Below are 16,635 nucleotides of genomic sequence, written 5' to 3' on the forward strand. Positions count from 1 at the left end.
GGGAAAGAAGGAAGGAAGGAAGGAAAGAAAGAAGGAAGGAAGGAAAGAAGGAGGGAGGGAGGAAAGAAGGACAGAAGGAAGGAAGAAAGGGGGATGGAGGAAGCAAGGAAAGGAAAGGAAAGGAAAGGAACAGTCAAAACAGACGGGGTCAATTTGACCCAGGAGGACAGGAAGGTTAAAAAAAACAAGTGTTTCAGAAAAAAAAGACAGATTCAGAAAGTGAGTGTTTGATTACAATAATGTTGAAATGAACCAATGAAAGTTTTGAATGAACCAGTTAAGAGTCAGGTGGATTTTAATCAGCGTTTTTTGCAATTTAGCTGAGAACTATCACTATTTCTGAAGCTCTGCGGAGCCTTTTAGCCACTTTTAGCTCTTAGTGTATGTTTTCAGCCACATTTACTGTGTTCTAATAAACTCTCTGTACACTTCCTGCTCAGCACCAAACAGCAGGCAGATAGAGTTAGAGACTAGCTGGTGAACATAGTGGAGCATTTAGCAGCTTAAGAGCCAGATATTTCCCTCAGGAAGTTGGTAGAGAGCAAAAACAGCTGGATATAGAAAGATAGAAATGATGCTTCTCCTAGCTGCATGTAGGCAAAGGTGCATGGAAGTCGCTCAGAGATGCTTTTGTGGTTGCTATTTTTATACTTGTATGTAGTATGTTTGCTTTTGTCTCAGTTTTAGACCTGATCAGAACTGAATCCAGCTTGGTTGACATGCAGATCTACACTTTCAGAATCAGAATCAATTTTATTTTCACTTCTAAATATAAAATCATAGAAAGAGCAGCCTTCAAAATAAAGTGCTAATGCTAATGTTAAGATCTGAAAGTTGTGCTCATCAGCTTCTCTGCAAACCTAATTTTTCTGCACAGCTTCACAAAGACATTTATGTTTATCTTAAAGAGAAATATAGTACTAGCTGAAGTAGGTGATGGTTAGCTTACAGATTACCTATAATAACTTTATTAGCTGACAATATAGAAAGGATGCTAGCGTCTGTTAGCTTGTTTTGGAGTCTTTCTACCATCACAAAACTTTAAAATATCTAAATGTTGTGGGTAGAAATAACAAAAATCTTCTATGCTTTGGTTCGTTCAGGCTTTGTTTCAGTTTGTTTTTTTTAATTTCAAAACAAAAGAATATAAGATATAAGACAAGAAGCAACAAAATAAAACATTATAAGCAAGAAAACAAAAAACATATGTCGAAATCAATTCAAATGAGGCGCTCCATGTTCAAAAAGAAAAGAAGACACGATTTGGTTTGTCCTCGTTTTGGGATTCTTCTTGGGTTTGGTTTTTTGCTCTTTTCAGCTTCAAATCTAATTAATATAGACTTTTTGTACCAAACGTTAGAATTTTCCAGACAGTGACGTCAGTTCTTTAACCAGCCATGTTGATCGGTTAATTACGAAATCAATCTGTAAAACCACAAATATTCGTTGTGCATGTGAACACAGCCGATGTGTGGCGTGACTCACTGAATAATGACTGAGTGATGCTGTTCAACTAAATATTTTGTCTCATACGTCGTTAAATCATACGCTGTATCATGTTTGTAAAGTCAGATTGTAATTTCTTCTTCATCTTTTTTTTATATTGAAATCCAGCGTTTCAACACTTTTCTTGCAATGTATCATGGGAATATTGATTGATGATACTATACATGTACATCCAGGGAGTCTCTACTATATTAATCATGTTTGCTACAAAGTGATAGGACAGTATAAGTAACTACACTGTCGAAAAATAATAAATGTTACTGTGAGATCTTTGTTTCTGGGATTTTGTGTTGATGCAGTTTGTGTATCTATGTTTTTCTTGGTGGTGAGACGTGGTTGAGAATTTTAGACGGGGGTTCAAAACCAACAAATAATAAAATAAGTAAAGGTTGACACTGACTCTGCAAAGATATTACACTAAATATTACATTACATAAGAAATATGAAAGGAAACTGTTTTAAAACTCTTAATTTGTATTTTAATGAAATGATGATGATTCTATGATACCATAAAAAAGGGCTTGTTTTGTAGGTCAGACAGTCAATATTAAAAACATAGGTCTATATCTATATTCTGGGGCTCTACTGGATTATCTCTGCATGATTTACACTTAAAAATGTTTAACTTATTTATGTTATACTGGCCCCTTATGCAGCTTCTTCAGTTCAGCCTCCGTCTAAAACAGGCTGTTTTAGCTCCTGTCTCTTTAAGGCCCGCCTCCTAATGAATCCACTCTGTTCTGATTGGTCGGCTTCAGGAATCTTCCTCCAGCTCCAGAAGCAACATAAACAAACTATAGTAGCAGGATTTCTCGTATTTCTCTCTTTCTTTCCTCCAAAGATCCTGAACATGAGAGTGAACAACGTGAACATACTCAGCAACAGAGAACAGTGTGTTTTAGCCGGGTTTTCAGCTGGAAGACCATTAGCGCCTGTACTAAGCCATTCGGCTGATGGCTCTAACTCCACTAATTTGGACCAAATGAAAATGAATGTTTAGATAGACCTCATGGTGCATATGACGCTAGGTCGAAATTACACCGAACCATCGCTTTAAACTATGAGAAAGCGCTGTTCACAAACGCCAGAATGAACGTGTACACAATAACGTTCATCAGGCAGAAATACAGTACGTTCAGTTCACGTTCACCCAAAATATGAACGAGTTCATGAACGATCGTTCATTGAAGGCGTTCAGGCACAACACTGCTGCCTGTAACCCATTTTAAATGAGTAAGAAAGTAAGTAAAATGTATTTATATCGTCACAAAGTGCTTTACATAGGCAAGAGAAAACAATCCACACATACACACACACACGTCTCTTTATGCATACATGTTCAAAAGTAATAAAAATAAAATGCTGAAGCTTGGTGTCTTTAAGTCTCTCTGTGATCCCTGGAGGGGCCGTGACCTCCAGGTTGAGAACCAGCTGTGTGAGAGGACAGTAGAAGTCTCACAGCATTTTCTAGACTAAACACTAAACAATCAATATGAAAGCTTTACTCTGTGTCCGTTAACCTCAGCAGGAAGCGTAGCTGTGTATCACACTGTGACTTTGACTGGATGAGCATCCAAAACATTAAACTGGAACAAGAGCAACACTTAAAGGCCTCCCATAAATCTGCATGTTTGCTGTGTAATGGTGCTGGAGCTCAATAAATCCCTGCGACAATCAAAGTGACGGAGGCATAAACATTAACGACACGGCTCCGTCACTTCAAAGCTCCTGAGATGATGGACAGGTTGAACTTAATGGTCGAGAGAAACGGCGAACCTGGGCCAAGAATATTTGACCCACATGTTGATGTGAGAAGCAGCTCCAGTCTTGTTGGGCAGGTGGCATTTATCTGCCCTCTGGATTTTTAGGGGCCTCAGACGTTCTGCCTCATTACAGCTGACCTTTGACCCCTACAGCACAAGGCCTGTGGATCACCTTCTGTCCCAGTACACGAGTCAACACGACTTGTATGAGTTAGGGAGCTGTGAACTGTACAGTAACCTAGCTTTGGTTGGAAAAGCTGCATTAGTTGAGTTTGATGGACACTTCTCTTTTCTCTCTTATTTTATTTATTTATTCAATTATTTTATTTATTTACTTGTCTTCTCTTGTGTGCATTGGTCTCATTTTTTGTCTTTTAATTTGTTCTTTGTTTTTTTTAATTTCTTTTCTTTATCTTGTCACTTGTTCTGTCTCATTATCAGCTTGTCAATCAACTAATTGTAAAGCACTTTGAACTACACTGTAAAAAAAATCCTGTTGTTTTTACGGTTATGGTTGCTAGAAAACAAATGCATAAATTTATATTTTAATCCAGTAAATGCACCATTGGATTTCTGCTAAATTAGCATGACTATTATGTTATTAAACCAATTCTTTCAGTAAGATTTACTTCCAGTTGTTTCAAATACACTGACAAATACCAAACAAACATTATTCAACTAAAAAAAGCCTCATTATAAGACTGATATTTAACTAATTCTTTCTATTACTAAGTACCCTCAAAATCCACCTGACTAATGAATAATGCATACATACAACACTAGGTCATTTCTACAAAGGACTATGTTGTTTTGGGAGGAAGGTAAGGAGGGAGGGAAGAAGGAGTGAAGAAAGGAAAGGAGGGAAGGGAGGATGAAGGGAGGAAAGAAGGAAGGAAGAAAGGGGAGTTTTTGATGTCATGATTTTACAGCATTTTGGTGTTATTCGTATGGTCATTTCTTACAGTGTACACTAATTAAAGCTGCTATATAATTAAAGTTTGATTGATTGATACAAATATCTGAGATGCAGTCAATTATCAATGAATTATTAAATGTGGTTTTCATAGTTTGTTTCAGGTTTGTTTTGAAGCTGCAGGATGTAATGTTTGACCACTAGGGTGCAGAAACACTCCACCACTGAAGCTGCTCAGTCATTTTCTACCAAACCTGCAGCAACACTGTTCACCTGTATAAGCTAAACTGTCACTTTTTGGCCTCCACCTCCAGCTTCCACCGGTAGGCTCATCTGACACAATCAACCCCTCTCACACACTGCTGTAGTGAGCATGTGCTTCCTTATGTGGGATTGCGCCCAGATGCTAAATATCAACACTTATCCTTCCAAAAACAGCTGTTGAGACATTTCAATCAGAATCACAAATGCTGGTGGTGCAAGAGCAAAAGTCAGGGGATCGTTGGATTCTGTTGTTGAGGAAGGAAGGAAGGGAGGAAGGGAGGAAGGAACGACAGGAGGAAGGAAGGAAGGAAGGAAGGAAGGAAGGAAGGAAGGAAAGCAAGAGAGGAAGGACGGAGGAAAGAAGGAAGGAAAGATGGGAGGAAGGAAGGAAGCGAGGAAGGAAAGAAGGGAGGAAAGAAGGAAGGAAGGGAGGAAGGAAAAAGGGAGGAAAGAAGGAAGGTAGGAGAGGAAAGAAAGAGAGAAGGAGGGAGGGAAGGACATGCATCCACTCACACAGTCCTGAGGAGAGTCATGATGAGGCAGGAAGTAAAAACACCTGCTGCACTCGTTTGGTCTGTTTTCTGTATATTTCAAAGCTCATAATTAAGAGATTGTTAAAGTTCTGACTGGAGACATCAGATTCTTCCATCATGCATAACTCTCTCAACGAGTTTGAAAGGTGTTTGGCGTCTCAAAGCCGTCAATAAACAATAAAAATCTGTCCTCACTTTCACTTCTTCTCCTCTTGATTGGAGACTTAAAGAATCCTCACTTTCTGTTTTCCTGCCTTTGAGAGTATTGTCAGATTTTTATCCAATAGAAACAACTCGTCTGGTCCAGCCTCGGAGCTCCAGAGGCCTCGGCGGCTGATCGAACCCAGATGGCAACATCTGCACGTTCTAGTGACTCATCTCTGTCGTCCAAAGCGCCCTCTGAAATATGGTAGCTGTGCCGGAGCTGTGTTTGATGTCCATGAGAATGGGCCTTCCTTTCCTTCCTTCCTCCCTCCTTTCCTTCCTTCCTTCCTCTTTTCCTCCTTACTCCTTTCCTTCCTTCCTCCCTCCTTTCCGTCCTTCCTTCCTCTTTTCCTCCTTACTCCTTTCCTTCCTTCCTTCCTTCTTTCCTCTTTTCCTCCTTCCTCCCTTCCTTCCTCTTTTCCTCCTTTCCTTCCTTCCTTCCTTCCTTCCTTACTCCTTTACTTCCTTCTTCCATCCTTACTCCTTTCCTTCCTTCTCTCCTTACTTCCTTCTTCTTTTCCTTCTTAATCCTTTCCTTCCTTCTCTCCTTACTTCCTTCTTCTTTTCCTTCTTACTCCTTTCCTTCCTTTTTCTTCCTTCCTTCCTCCCTCCTTTCCTTCCTTCCTTCCTTCCTTCCTTCCTCTTTTCCCCCTTACTCCTTTCCTTCCTTCCTTCTTTCTTTCATTCCTTCCTTCCCTCCTTACTCCTTTACTTCCTTCTTCCATCCTTACTTCCTTCCTCTTTTCCTTCTTAATCCTTTCCTTCCTTCTCTCCTTACTTCCTTCCTCTTTTCCTTCTTACTCCTTTCCTTCCTTCTCTCCTTACTTCCTTCTTCTTTTCCTTCTTACTCCTTTCCTTCCTTTTTCTTCCTTCCTTCCTTCCTCCTTTCCTTCCTTCCTTCCTCCCTTCCTTCCTTCCTTCCTCTTTTCCCCCTTACTCCTTTCCTTCTTTCCTTCCTTCCTTCTTTCTTTCATTCCTTTCTCCTTCCTTACTCCTTTCCTGTCATCCAAAGCGCCCTCTTGAAATATGGAAGCTGTGTAATTGTGACATTCCTGTACTGTTTGATGTCCATGAGCATGGGAGGGGTTGGCCTGCAGTGCATGTGTCGACTGAATGTACTGTACATGTGCTGCGGCTCCGCTCTCTGACAGATGATGCACAGAAAAGGGGGCCAGTGTGTTTGGGGTTAGGATCAGTTTTGGAGGAAATATTTTGCCTCTGCGGTCGTGTTTATATTCTGACAGGATCTGATACACGCTCACAGGGCTGAGCGATGAGCGCGCTGGCATCCTGGTAGGTTCCTCATCTGTGCTGCTCACTGTGGGATCCGACCCGTCCAAAATAATCCAACAGTGTGAGGTTCACACTTTTTTTTTGTTTTTCTAAGTTTGGATTGCCACTCCAAGGGAAAGTTTGTTTTTTGGCTTCATTGCACAAATAAAATGATTGAAAGCACATAAAAGGAGTGTGTCTCAGTGGGTTTTTCTATCCTCTTTTTAACCACGCTATCGCCAAGATTCCTCTGGTCTTCCTGTCTCAGCTGGTTCACCACTGCAAAAAAAACTGTTTAACCCTCCTGTCGTCCTCCCGGGTCAAATTGACCCCGTCTGTTTTGACTGTTCCTTCTTTCTTTCCTTCCTTCCTTCCTTTTTCTTTATTTTTTCCTTCGTTCTTCCCCTCCTTCCCTCTTACTTTTCTCCCTCTTCCTTCCTTCCTTCCTTCCTTCCTTCCTTCCTTCCTTCCTTCCTCTCTTCCTCCTTTCCTTCCTTCCTCCCTTCTCTCCTTACTTCCTTCCTCTTTTCCTCCTTACTCCTTTCCTTTCTTCTTTCCTTACTCCTTTCTTTCCTTCCTTCCTTCCTTCCCTCCTTACTAATTTCCTTCCTTCCTCTTTTCCTCCTTACTCCATTCCTTCCCTTCCTTCCTTCCTTCCTTCCTTCCTTCCTCCCTCCCTCCCTTGACTCGAGGACACTAGGAGGGTCAAAGTAACAGTTGTGGCTGCTGTGATGATTAAAAAAGACAAATAGACTCAAAAGTGTTTTTAATAGATAGAAATGTCAAATCTCCCCTATCATTGTGTTCACTATTGTACAGTTTTATTTAATTAAAAAGTTAAAGATGTTGGGAAATGTGAAGCTCTCCAGGATAACGAGTGACTCAGCAAACCTGTGAGCCCATTAGTTACTTAGTAAACTTTATCTTTAACACTTTATTAGGAACACCTGTGAAATCTGATGCAACCCAATAAAAACTGCTCTGTCATCATTTCTACTTTTAGAAAGTTGATCTAAATATTCTGTTTCTGTTGTCAGAAAGGTGATAATTCTACTTTATGATTGTTATTAAGGTCTCAGTGGGTGATAATGTACATTATATAATGTTCCTATTATTATAGCACCTTCATCTATGGCAGGGGTGTCAAACATGAGGCCCGTGGACCAGAAGTCCGCTGAGAGGTCCAATCTGGCCCACTTTCCTTCTCCCTCTTTTCCTTCCTTCCATCCGTCCTTCCTACCTTTCTTCCTTCCTTCCTTCCTTCCTTCCTTCCATCTGTCCTTCCTACCTTTCTTCCTTCCTTCCTTCCTTCCATCTGTCCTTCCTACCTTTCTTCCTTCCTTCTGTTTGTCCTTCGTGCCTTTCTTTCTCACTTCCTTCCATCCTTCCTTCATTTTCTACCTTCCATCTTTCCTTTCTGTCTTCCCTTCCTTCCTTCTTGTCTTCCCTTCTCTTCCTTCCATCTTTCCTTAATATATTGTCTTCCTTTTTTCTTTTGTTCCTTCCTTCTTTCCTTCCTCTATTCTCTTCCTTCTCCTCCTTCCTTCCTTCTTGTCTTCCCTTCTCTTCCTTCCATCTTTCCTTAATGTATTGTCTTCCTTTTTTCTTTTGTTCCTTCCTTCCTTCCTTCCTTCCTTCCTTCCTTCCTTCCTTCCTTCCTTCCTTCCTACATGAGATCAAATCAGACTGTATGTGACCTTTGAATGAAAATGAGTTTGATCTATATTAATGAGGTGGACAAAATAATAGAAACACTTTCCAATATAACTAAACCTTCGATCTCAATATACTGCTGCTCTGTTTTTGTTCATCTAAAGTGTTTTTTCTTCAGATATCTGCGCAGCACTGCACAACAAGTGACCGAACAACAGTCAAAACAGGAGATTTAACATTTCCTTCAAACTGCGATGGCCTCTCTCATCATGGAAACCATATGATCGATTTGCTTCAGAGCAAAAGAGCCGATCATCTAATTTAACCACTCAACTGATATCCCACCTAGAGACAAACATGGAAGAATTCAATACCACTTTTGTTGGTTTTGTTGGAGCGTGTATTTGAATAAATTGTGTCTTAAATGAAATGTTAAGCTTTGGAAAAACTGACACAAACTGATTTATCACACAAGATCATGGCAGCATTGAAAAGAAACTGAAGAATACTAAAGTTCACTGTCTCATCCAATATCTTAACATGTTGAAAAGTTTGTTTTCTTCTCTAAAATTGGCTTTATAATATATATTTTTCACCCTTTTAAAAAACCCTCCTCATCTCCTCTACAGTTCCCAACTCTACCAGTAGGTGGCAGGCTTGCTTAAGGTAAAAAAAATAAAAAAGTAAAAAAAAATAGAAAAATCCTGGTTTGAACTTCACCAAAAAACGACAAATTTCCATGACATAAAGGTAACAACGGGAAACTTTTTATAGAGGCTTTCACATGAGCTGTGTAAGTTGAGGCTGTGTGAGAGTCGAGCCTCTCCGGCTGCCACCGTTAATGGGAGGCAGATGGACCTGGCCCGCACGCTGCAGACTAATGAGGGAAATATGGAATCAGTGGATGGTTTCACACAAGCAGGCAGACTGGATGCTGATTGTATATTTTGCTCTGTCGCTGTCAAACAGAGAAGGAGGAGGGCTGATCCAGTTATTCTGCTCCGAGTAATACGTCTTGACATTTACAGACGGTTTAGATTCATGTTAAATAATAAAAACCGGTGTGTCATGAATCTACAGCAGATTTTTTTTTTTTAAATGATAATCGTACTTTTTGAGCACCGTGAGCACACTGTAAACTCTTATTTTATACAACAGATTTTTTTTTATTTGAGCATTTCTAAGAAAGAAAAAAAAAGAAAAGAAAGAAAGAGACTCTCAAATGGGCCACAATAATATGGAAACAAGCTGATGTGTGTAAACCGAGCTGCTTTTTTACAGCCTACTTTGCAGTTTGAATGTGGATTTAACTGAGCCACATTCAAAAAGGCAGTGCTCCATAAAAAGAGGAGAAGATGAGGCCAAAGCTCAGGAACTTGTTACACAAGACTGAGAGCTTCAGTTCAGTTTTCTGGTGTTCGAGATGAATGTCAAGTGTTTTCTCCTCACACACACACACACACACACACACACACACACCACACACACACACACATTGCAGAGCGTGTCGGTTCTACTCCTTTCATCCAAAAAAGTCCTCCATATTAAACAAAAGCATTCATTTATCATCTCTACACTCCAGGACGATACAAAGAGGCATTTTTCTCATCTTCTAAAGTGCACGTTTAAGTTACATGCTTCATTTACTTAATGTTTTAAAGAGCTAAATCTGTTTCCATTGCTCTTTTTTTTTTTTTGGCATTTTGCAACAACTTTTCCACCGCAGCAAAGTGTAAAAACCTTCCTTTTCGTTCGTTTTCTGCATTTCCACTCAGGTTTTCTACACGCAAATTAAAGATGGTGAACAAGTGGATGAAACTCATGTAATGATAGTGAAAGAAGGAGGATTCAAAACCTTAAAGCTGCTCTAATTTGTTTAAAAGGATCAAAAGAATACATCTAATGTGATGATGAATCCACAGCTGACAATTAGCATCCTTCAGCTCATTATTTTGGTTTTTAGCTTAATTTTAATTCTAATTTAACACTTTTTATTGTATCTAAATGTGTTTTTTAGTTTGCCATATGTTGCTTTTATATCCTGTCTTGATGCATTTTGTGTTTTATTTAAAGGTTGAACCCTGCTTCTCACCCAATGACAGCTGGGATTAGTTCCAGCCCTCTGGCGTGACCCTCTCTAGAGGGTAAGCAGTATGGAAAATGAATGAATGAATGAATGAATAAAGCACTTTGAATTGCCTTGTTGTTTAAATGTGCTATACAAATACATTTGCCCTGACTTGCCTTGCAGCCTGCAAATGAACTGCTCTGTTTCAGTCTCAGCCTTGTTTCAAACAGTCCCAAGTTCCCCCTCCCCCCTCAAAAAAGAAGAAAATTAAGCTTTATGATACTTAAAGGACCAATGTGTCAGATTTAGTGGCATCTAGTGGACCCCTCTCCCTCTCACCCTTACCCTCTACTTCTAAGCATGTATGAGAATCTATGGTGGCTCTGAAACTCATGAAAAAGGCAACAAATAATAAAAACTTCTCTAAAGCCAATGTTTGGTTTGTCCGTTCTGGGCTACTGTAGAAACATGGCAGAATTTGTGCAAGAGGACCTGCTCCATATGTAGATATAAAGGGCTCAATCTAACATAATGAAAACACAACTATCCTTATACTCAGGTGATTATAAACTAATTAAACATACTTATTCATATTTATTATTCATAATTATGCCAAGTTTGTTCCTTTAGATGTCACTAAATACTACGCACTGCACCTTTAAGTGTTTTTTTTCTTTCTTCATCATCTTCTCAAAGTTCAGTCTGACATATCTGGTATTTTTGGAAACTTCAGCATCTCCACTATATTTCATAATAAGGTATGTGGGTTTGGACAGCGCTCGTCTGCACAGCAAGAGTTTGTAATGAAGGAGCCACCAAATAAGTGTTCCTGCAGGACTGAGCGATTTAACAACACAGAGAGAGAGACAGACGCTGAAGGTGCACAAAAAGTGACCCTGTTTATCATTTCTGTAACACAGGCCAAGTTAACGTCGATCACTCCAACTGACATTTACGGGGGTTTGTAAGTGTTGGCCTCGTATTTCGGGCACAATCTGTAACCTCAGACACCCGAGTGACTCTTTACTCGCAGTGTTGTGTTTCAGTGCTGAACTCCAGCAGTCAGACAGACACTCTCCTCCTCCTCCTGCTCCTCCTCCTCCTCCTCCTCCTCGATGTCCTGCAGATCAGCTCTACTCGACTGTCTGGTGGCGACGGCGGTTTGAATAGAAGATCTGGACCAGAACAACTCTCACTGACAATTTTCACAATGTGATTTCCCCCCCGACAGTTTGTTTTCTTTGGTTTGAATCGAAGTGGAAAAGTTCAGTTTGTTGTGTGTGTGTGTGTGTTCTTTGACTCTTAACCCATTTAGATTTAGAGGAGGATAAGGTTTTTGTTTTTGACATTATTTTGTAACACATCATCAACATCGTCATCGTGCCGGTTTTTGGGAGTTTTTGATATTTTTTTGGAGTCGAGACCAAATTTAATTGTGTCTGATCAGTGCAGCATGTGGGTCAAAGGATGGCTATCTGTGTGAAGCAACCAATAATGGCATTCAATGATCTGTGACTGATTAAAAGGTCAATTTCTCAGTAACAGTTGTGGTTTTATTGAGTAATAAACGCAATAATGGAGTGACGGTAAATTCAATTAAACTTAATAAGAAACCAGGTGGAATCCAAGATAGTTCATGACCGCAGAAATTCATGTACTTCATAAGAAATTCATAATAAATACTCATAGTAGGCTTTAATATCTGCCACATGGGTACTTTAAGTCTTTAAATCTGATTAAACGGAGCATTAATCTACAAAATGACCACCAACACACTTATTAGAGGCTCTGAATTTAGAGATTGAAACATTAAGGAGTTATAATAATGGCTGCTATGGCTCAGGAGGTAGAGCAGTCGTCCACGATGGTCCACCAATTTGATTCTCGGCTCCTCCAGTCTATATATCAATGGGCAAAGATACTTAACCCCAAATTGCTCCTGTTGCTATGCCGACAGTGTGTGAATGTGTATGAATGGTTAGTTTCCTGGTTGGTACCCTGTGTGGAAGCACCTGCCATCAGTGTGTGAATGAGTGAATGTGACATGTAGTGTAAAAGAGATTTGAGTGCCCCCATCACTTTACATTGAAAGCACATTTGAAGGAGATCTTTTAATAGCCAGTATGAACAGGAGGAAAACTTCTTTCATTGTTCATATAGACACCTAACTGCTGTTTTAAGACACTTGAAAAATTGTGAACTTGTCCTTTAAAAAGGTCCTTCTGTAATGGCTTCAGCTTCTGTGACATTAGAGTTTGTGCCTCAAGCGTTTTCTGCCATATTCCTTTCTCACCTACTCTGACAATAAAAGCTGCAGTACTGTGTCTGACCACCGGGAGCAGCGGTGAGCAAAAACTTCTCCCAAACTTGACTCTTACAAAAGCACATGTGGCAGCTATCATCCACATATTTCTGTGTGTAACAAGAGACAAGTCACTCACGCTGTTACTGAAAGCTGTGACTTCTGAGGCTAAAAATAAGCAGACGACCACAAAAGTCAGATACTGGCGAATATATAGAGAATGTGGTCATCGAAAAAAGGCTTCAGCTTCAATACTCTCGCCTCTCGCCTTGTCAAAACTACCAGGTAACATCCACCTGTCTTTCTCCTGAGACGACGACAATAAAATAAGATATCTGCAGATCATTTTTGCGGCCTGGTTCGACTTCAGAGAGACTCTTCTTTTGAGGAGGCAGTAATGAGACTCTTTAAGCCTCCGTCTGCTGTACAATGGTGTAATGCAACGTGTAGTTTCTTTAGAAAAGCTGATCTGATTAAAGATGCGGTTCAGTCATGGCGATAATTTCCATTAAAGCCTGACGAGCCAGGATTTATTGGTTGCTTTGGCAGCGCTCCAATGACTAAAGAGCCAATTATCAGTGTTTCCTGCTCTCAAACTAAATTTGTATTAAATGTATCAGACAGTCCACAAAGCCTTTAAAAAAAAAAAAAATCACAGTTTGAGAGTAAAACTTGGCTGATCCTGATTCTCATTGCATCACTTGAACTCCCCATAACCACATCAAAGGGTCTTATTATTTGACTATTTATGTCGTGGTGATGTAAAGTTGCCCTTTTCATTGAGACTATATGAAACATTTACGAACTCGTAGCGGTCCGTGTATATTTCTCTGACAAAAAAAGACAAGGTTCTTTTCTTTCACGAGCACAATTGATCTAACATGCAGATTTGTTTATTGTTGTAACGTCAAGATCTCCGGGTTTTTTGTTTTCTCTCGTGAGCTTCTTTTCTTTCAAAGTTCTGCAGCTCAAGACGTGGACCGATACTACAGTACGTGCAGGCGGGTTGAGACGAGAGCGACTTAATGATTTATGTAGTGTAGTTACTGTATTGGAAAGGATTAAAGTGCGTTAAGTTACATAATACAGCGAGAGGGAAGGGTTTCTTTTTCATCTACAAGGCTGAGAACAAGAGAGAAGATGTTTCTTCACCTGCCAAACTGGCTGCTGTCGGTTAACTCAGCTGTCACTGGTATGAAATCTTGTGAGAGGGAATTCAAATAACCATCTTTTATAGTAGTATTTTTTTTAGTTTGGTACATAGCGTGTATGCACTGAATCTTGCCTTCGCTTTGCACACTCGTGATACTAGTAAAAGCAATTTGTGAGTACAGTGTTTTGTTTTTTTGGGGGTATTTTAACAGAAGTTTTCAGTGGTTGATTCAATCCCCCAGACACGCTGGATAAATCTGGGTGGGGGAGAAGTGAAAAGCTCTCCCCTCCCTCTTGAGCTGCTCAGTGGCCAGCAGATCTGACTGTGGTTGTACTGGACGGCTTCCAGGTGTGTATGAGTAACTGTGTGGATATGATCAAGGCGTTCCTGAAAAAAAAAAGAAGAAAAAAAGAAGAAGAAGTGTATTTCTCTCAGTGAAACTCGCTCCTCGAATAAATAAGAAGGTTAAAAAGTATAAAGGTTATATTTCATTAGTTTAATGTGTCAAAACAAATGATCTTGTTGGATATGGTCACACATACTCTCTACAGTATACACACATATTAAACTGCTATTCAACAGAGACTGCTTAGATAATGTGAAGATATAACTTTGTCATCGAGTAGACTAAGGGCCCATTTATGCTCAACAGACGTTTCAAATGATGTTACCGTCACTGCTCACATACTTCCATGCGTCCTTTAAATCTTTTACTAATACTAGCCAAATTTTTTATTCACAAAGCCAAATATCTGAAAGCTCCACCCATCTTCACATACTTTTTAAATGAATTCCATCTTTATATTAAGTCCCTAAAGTTTATCAAGTCCAAACATGCTGAAGACCTCTATTCAATGTTCAAAAATGATTTGACTAATGTAGTGTAACAATTGTTTAATCCTGGTTGATTTAATGTATGTTGTTTTTTTCTTTCTCTTCCCTGCTGTGTTTGATATGTGTTTGTTTTGTTTTCTACTCACATATCTTAATTTTTGTTTATTTGATGTTATTCATGATTCTTATCTCTGAAACACGATGTCTGCTCGTGTTAAATTTTGGACACAGATATAATATTTGCCTGACTAGTTTGTAAATGCATTTGTTTAAAAAAAACAAAAAAACTTCCATGCGTCCCTTGCTGCCCCCTGGCTTATCCACCAGGGGGCAGCAAGGGTCAAAAGTTTATGACAACAACAAACTCAAAAACAAACATGGCGACTGTGGAGGAGATATTGATAATGTTCCTCTTGCATAAAAGACAAAAACAATATGTTTAAAGTTTCTAACCAACTCGCAAAACCTTTCCTCAAAAAGCTCCTCCAGTGTTATTTCTTCTTCGTGTCTCTTTAGAGCTACGTATCGCGTAGTGAACAGGCGGGGAGTTCTGGTCCTCTGAAATGAGGCCAACGTGGAAGTAACTTAGAACTGCATTCTATCAAAAGGCCACCAGGGGGCGACCGTCGCTATACAAGTCAATGGAGAATTCACCAACTTCTCACTTTATTTCTAACCTCAGTAAACGTTTTCAAAATGTGTTTATGGTCTCAATCGCTAGTTTAAAGCCTTCTTCAATGCAGTATGATGTTCATTTGTGAAATTTTGGCCTCCCTGATTTTATATTTGATGATAAAGCAGGGTATGCATTAGGGCGTGGCTACGTCCTGATTGACAGGTTGATTGACCAATGTCCTCGAGATCCAGCCCTCGCATCCATAGCAACCTCCCTGCTCCGCCCATGGCCCCTGTCTCATGCCCATAAGTAAGTAACATAAGTAGAATCTGTGTTTTTATTTTTCCCAGCATGCACCTGAAATTTTCAAGATGGCGCTGCCTAGATTCCAAACTGTTGGCTTCCGAGCAGCAGTCCACAAACCATTTCGTCCATTTCTTCTATACAGTCTATGGCAGAAATACGGACGAAATGAACGCAGAGCATGGACAGAAAGCTCCATCTGTATCCGTATTTAACGTTGAGCATAAATGGGCCTTAAGAGGTGCAAAACACTAGAAAGATGCTTGAAAACCTGACTGTGGTATTCTGGAGGTATGGAGCAGAACATTATAGGCTTTTAAAGAAGAAGATTTAAACCTCCTGCCTCTATTTTCCACATATAATTAGTAGCTGCTACCGTCACAGATGATGAAGGGCTCAAAAAGTTAAAACAGACAAGAGGAAAATACCATCCTGCCTGACAGTGAGTGAACAGATTAGTGATAGACGAGCAACATAAATGAGGGGTTTACATTCTTTTAATTTCTCCAAATCAGCTGTTAGAGGGGAAAAAAGGGGGATCGTCTTATAATTAGGTTGTTTTATATTTGAGTGACATCATAGTTTTTTGTCTTGTTGTGTAAAAGCGAGGAAGCTACTCTGCTGTCAGATAATCCAGCAGAGAGAGGATTCACAGTGAGTCCAACCAGACAACGAGACAAACTGACAGAGAGTTCCTAAAATGCACCGAGCTCACCAGGAAAAGCATCTGAGTGTTATCAGATTGATGCAGATCACCTGGAGCTGAAGCAATGGAGGATGATTCAGGTGCAGAAATTTAAATGAGGTGTTTCTGCTATCTCATCTATCATTTGTAGGAACGCAGGGACCAAACGCTGCTTGATGTTTTTCATGCATACTTGTACTTTTACATGATAAATCTTAATTATTACACTGCTTATACTTTTATTGTGTTGAAAATCACTCGTCCTTTTTCAAAGTTTGATGTGATGGTAGTGAAACAAAATGCAGGAAGTGAGAGCATTTGAAATAAGACCTTACAGCAGGGATGTCAAACATGCGGCCCATGGGCCAGAACAGGCCCGTCGAGAGGTCCAATCTGGCCTGCTTTCCTTCCTTCCTTCCTTCCTTCCTTCCTTACTCACTCACTCATGTACAGATCAAATTGGGCTGTATGTGGCCCTTGAATGAAAATGAGTTTGACACAGATGAAATCATCAAGGGGCTGTTTTCCAGGCGTCACTTCATTATCACGTCTCTGCCCAAATCTCT

The 16,635-nt window shown here is 39.9% G+C and overlaps 1 protein-coding gene across 1 annotated transcript in view; it reads left to right on the forward strand.

Annotated features, from left to right (window-relative positions):
- The window catches only part of cd109 (CD109 molecule), a gene marked incomplete at its 3' end in the record, with an annotated part of 35,019 nt that extends 29,371 nt beyond the window's left edge, over window positions 1-5,648 (forward strand). The window contains exon 34 of the mRNA XM_053337463.1: window positions 5,621-5,648. Within this exon, the coding sequence (XP_053193438.1) occupies window positions 5,621-5,648 (28 nt within the window). The remainder of the gene's footprint in view (window positions 1-5,620) is intronic.
- Between the last annotated feature and the right edge of the window lie 10,987 nt (window positions 5,649-16,635).

Source organism: Scomber japonicus, chromosome 17 (genome assembly GCF_027409825.1).
Source record: "Scomber japonicus isolate fScoJap1 chromosome 17, fScoJap1.pri, whole genome shotgun sequence".
NCBI lineage: Eukaryota > Metazoa > Chordata > Actinopteri > Scombriformes > Scombridae > Scomber > Scomber japonicus.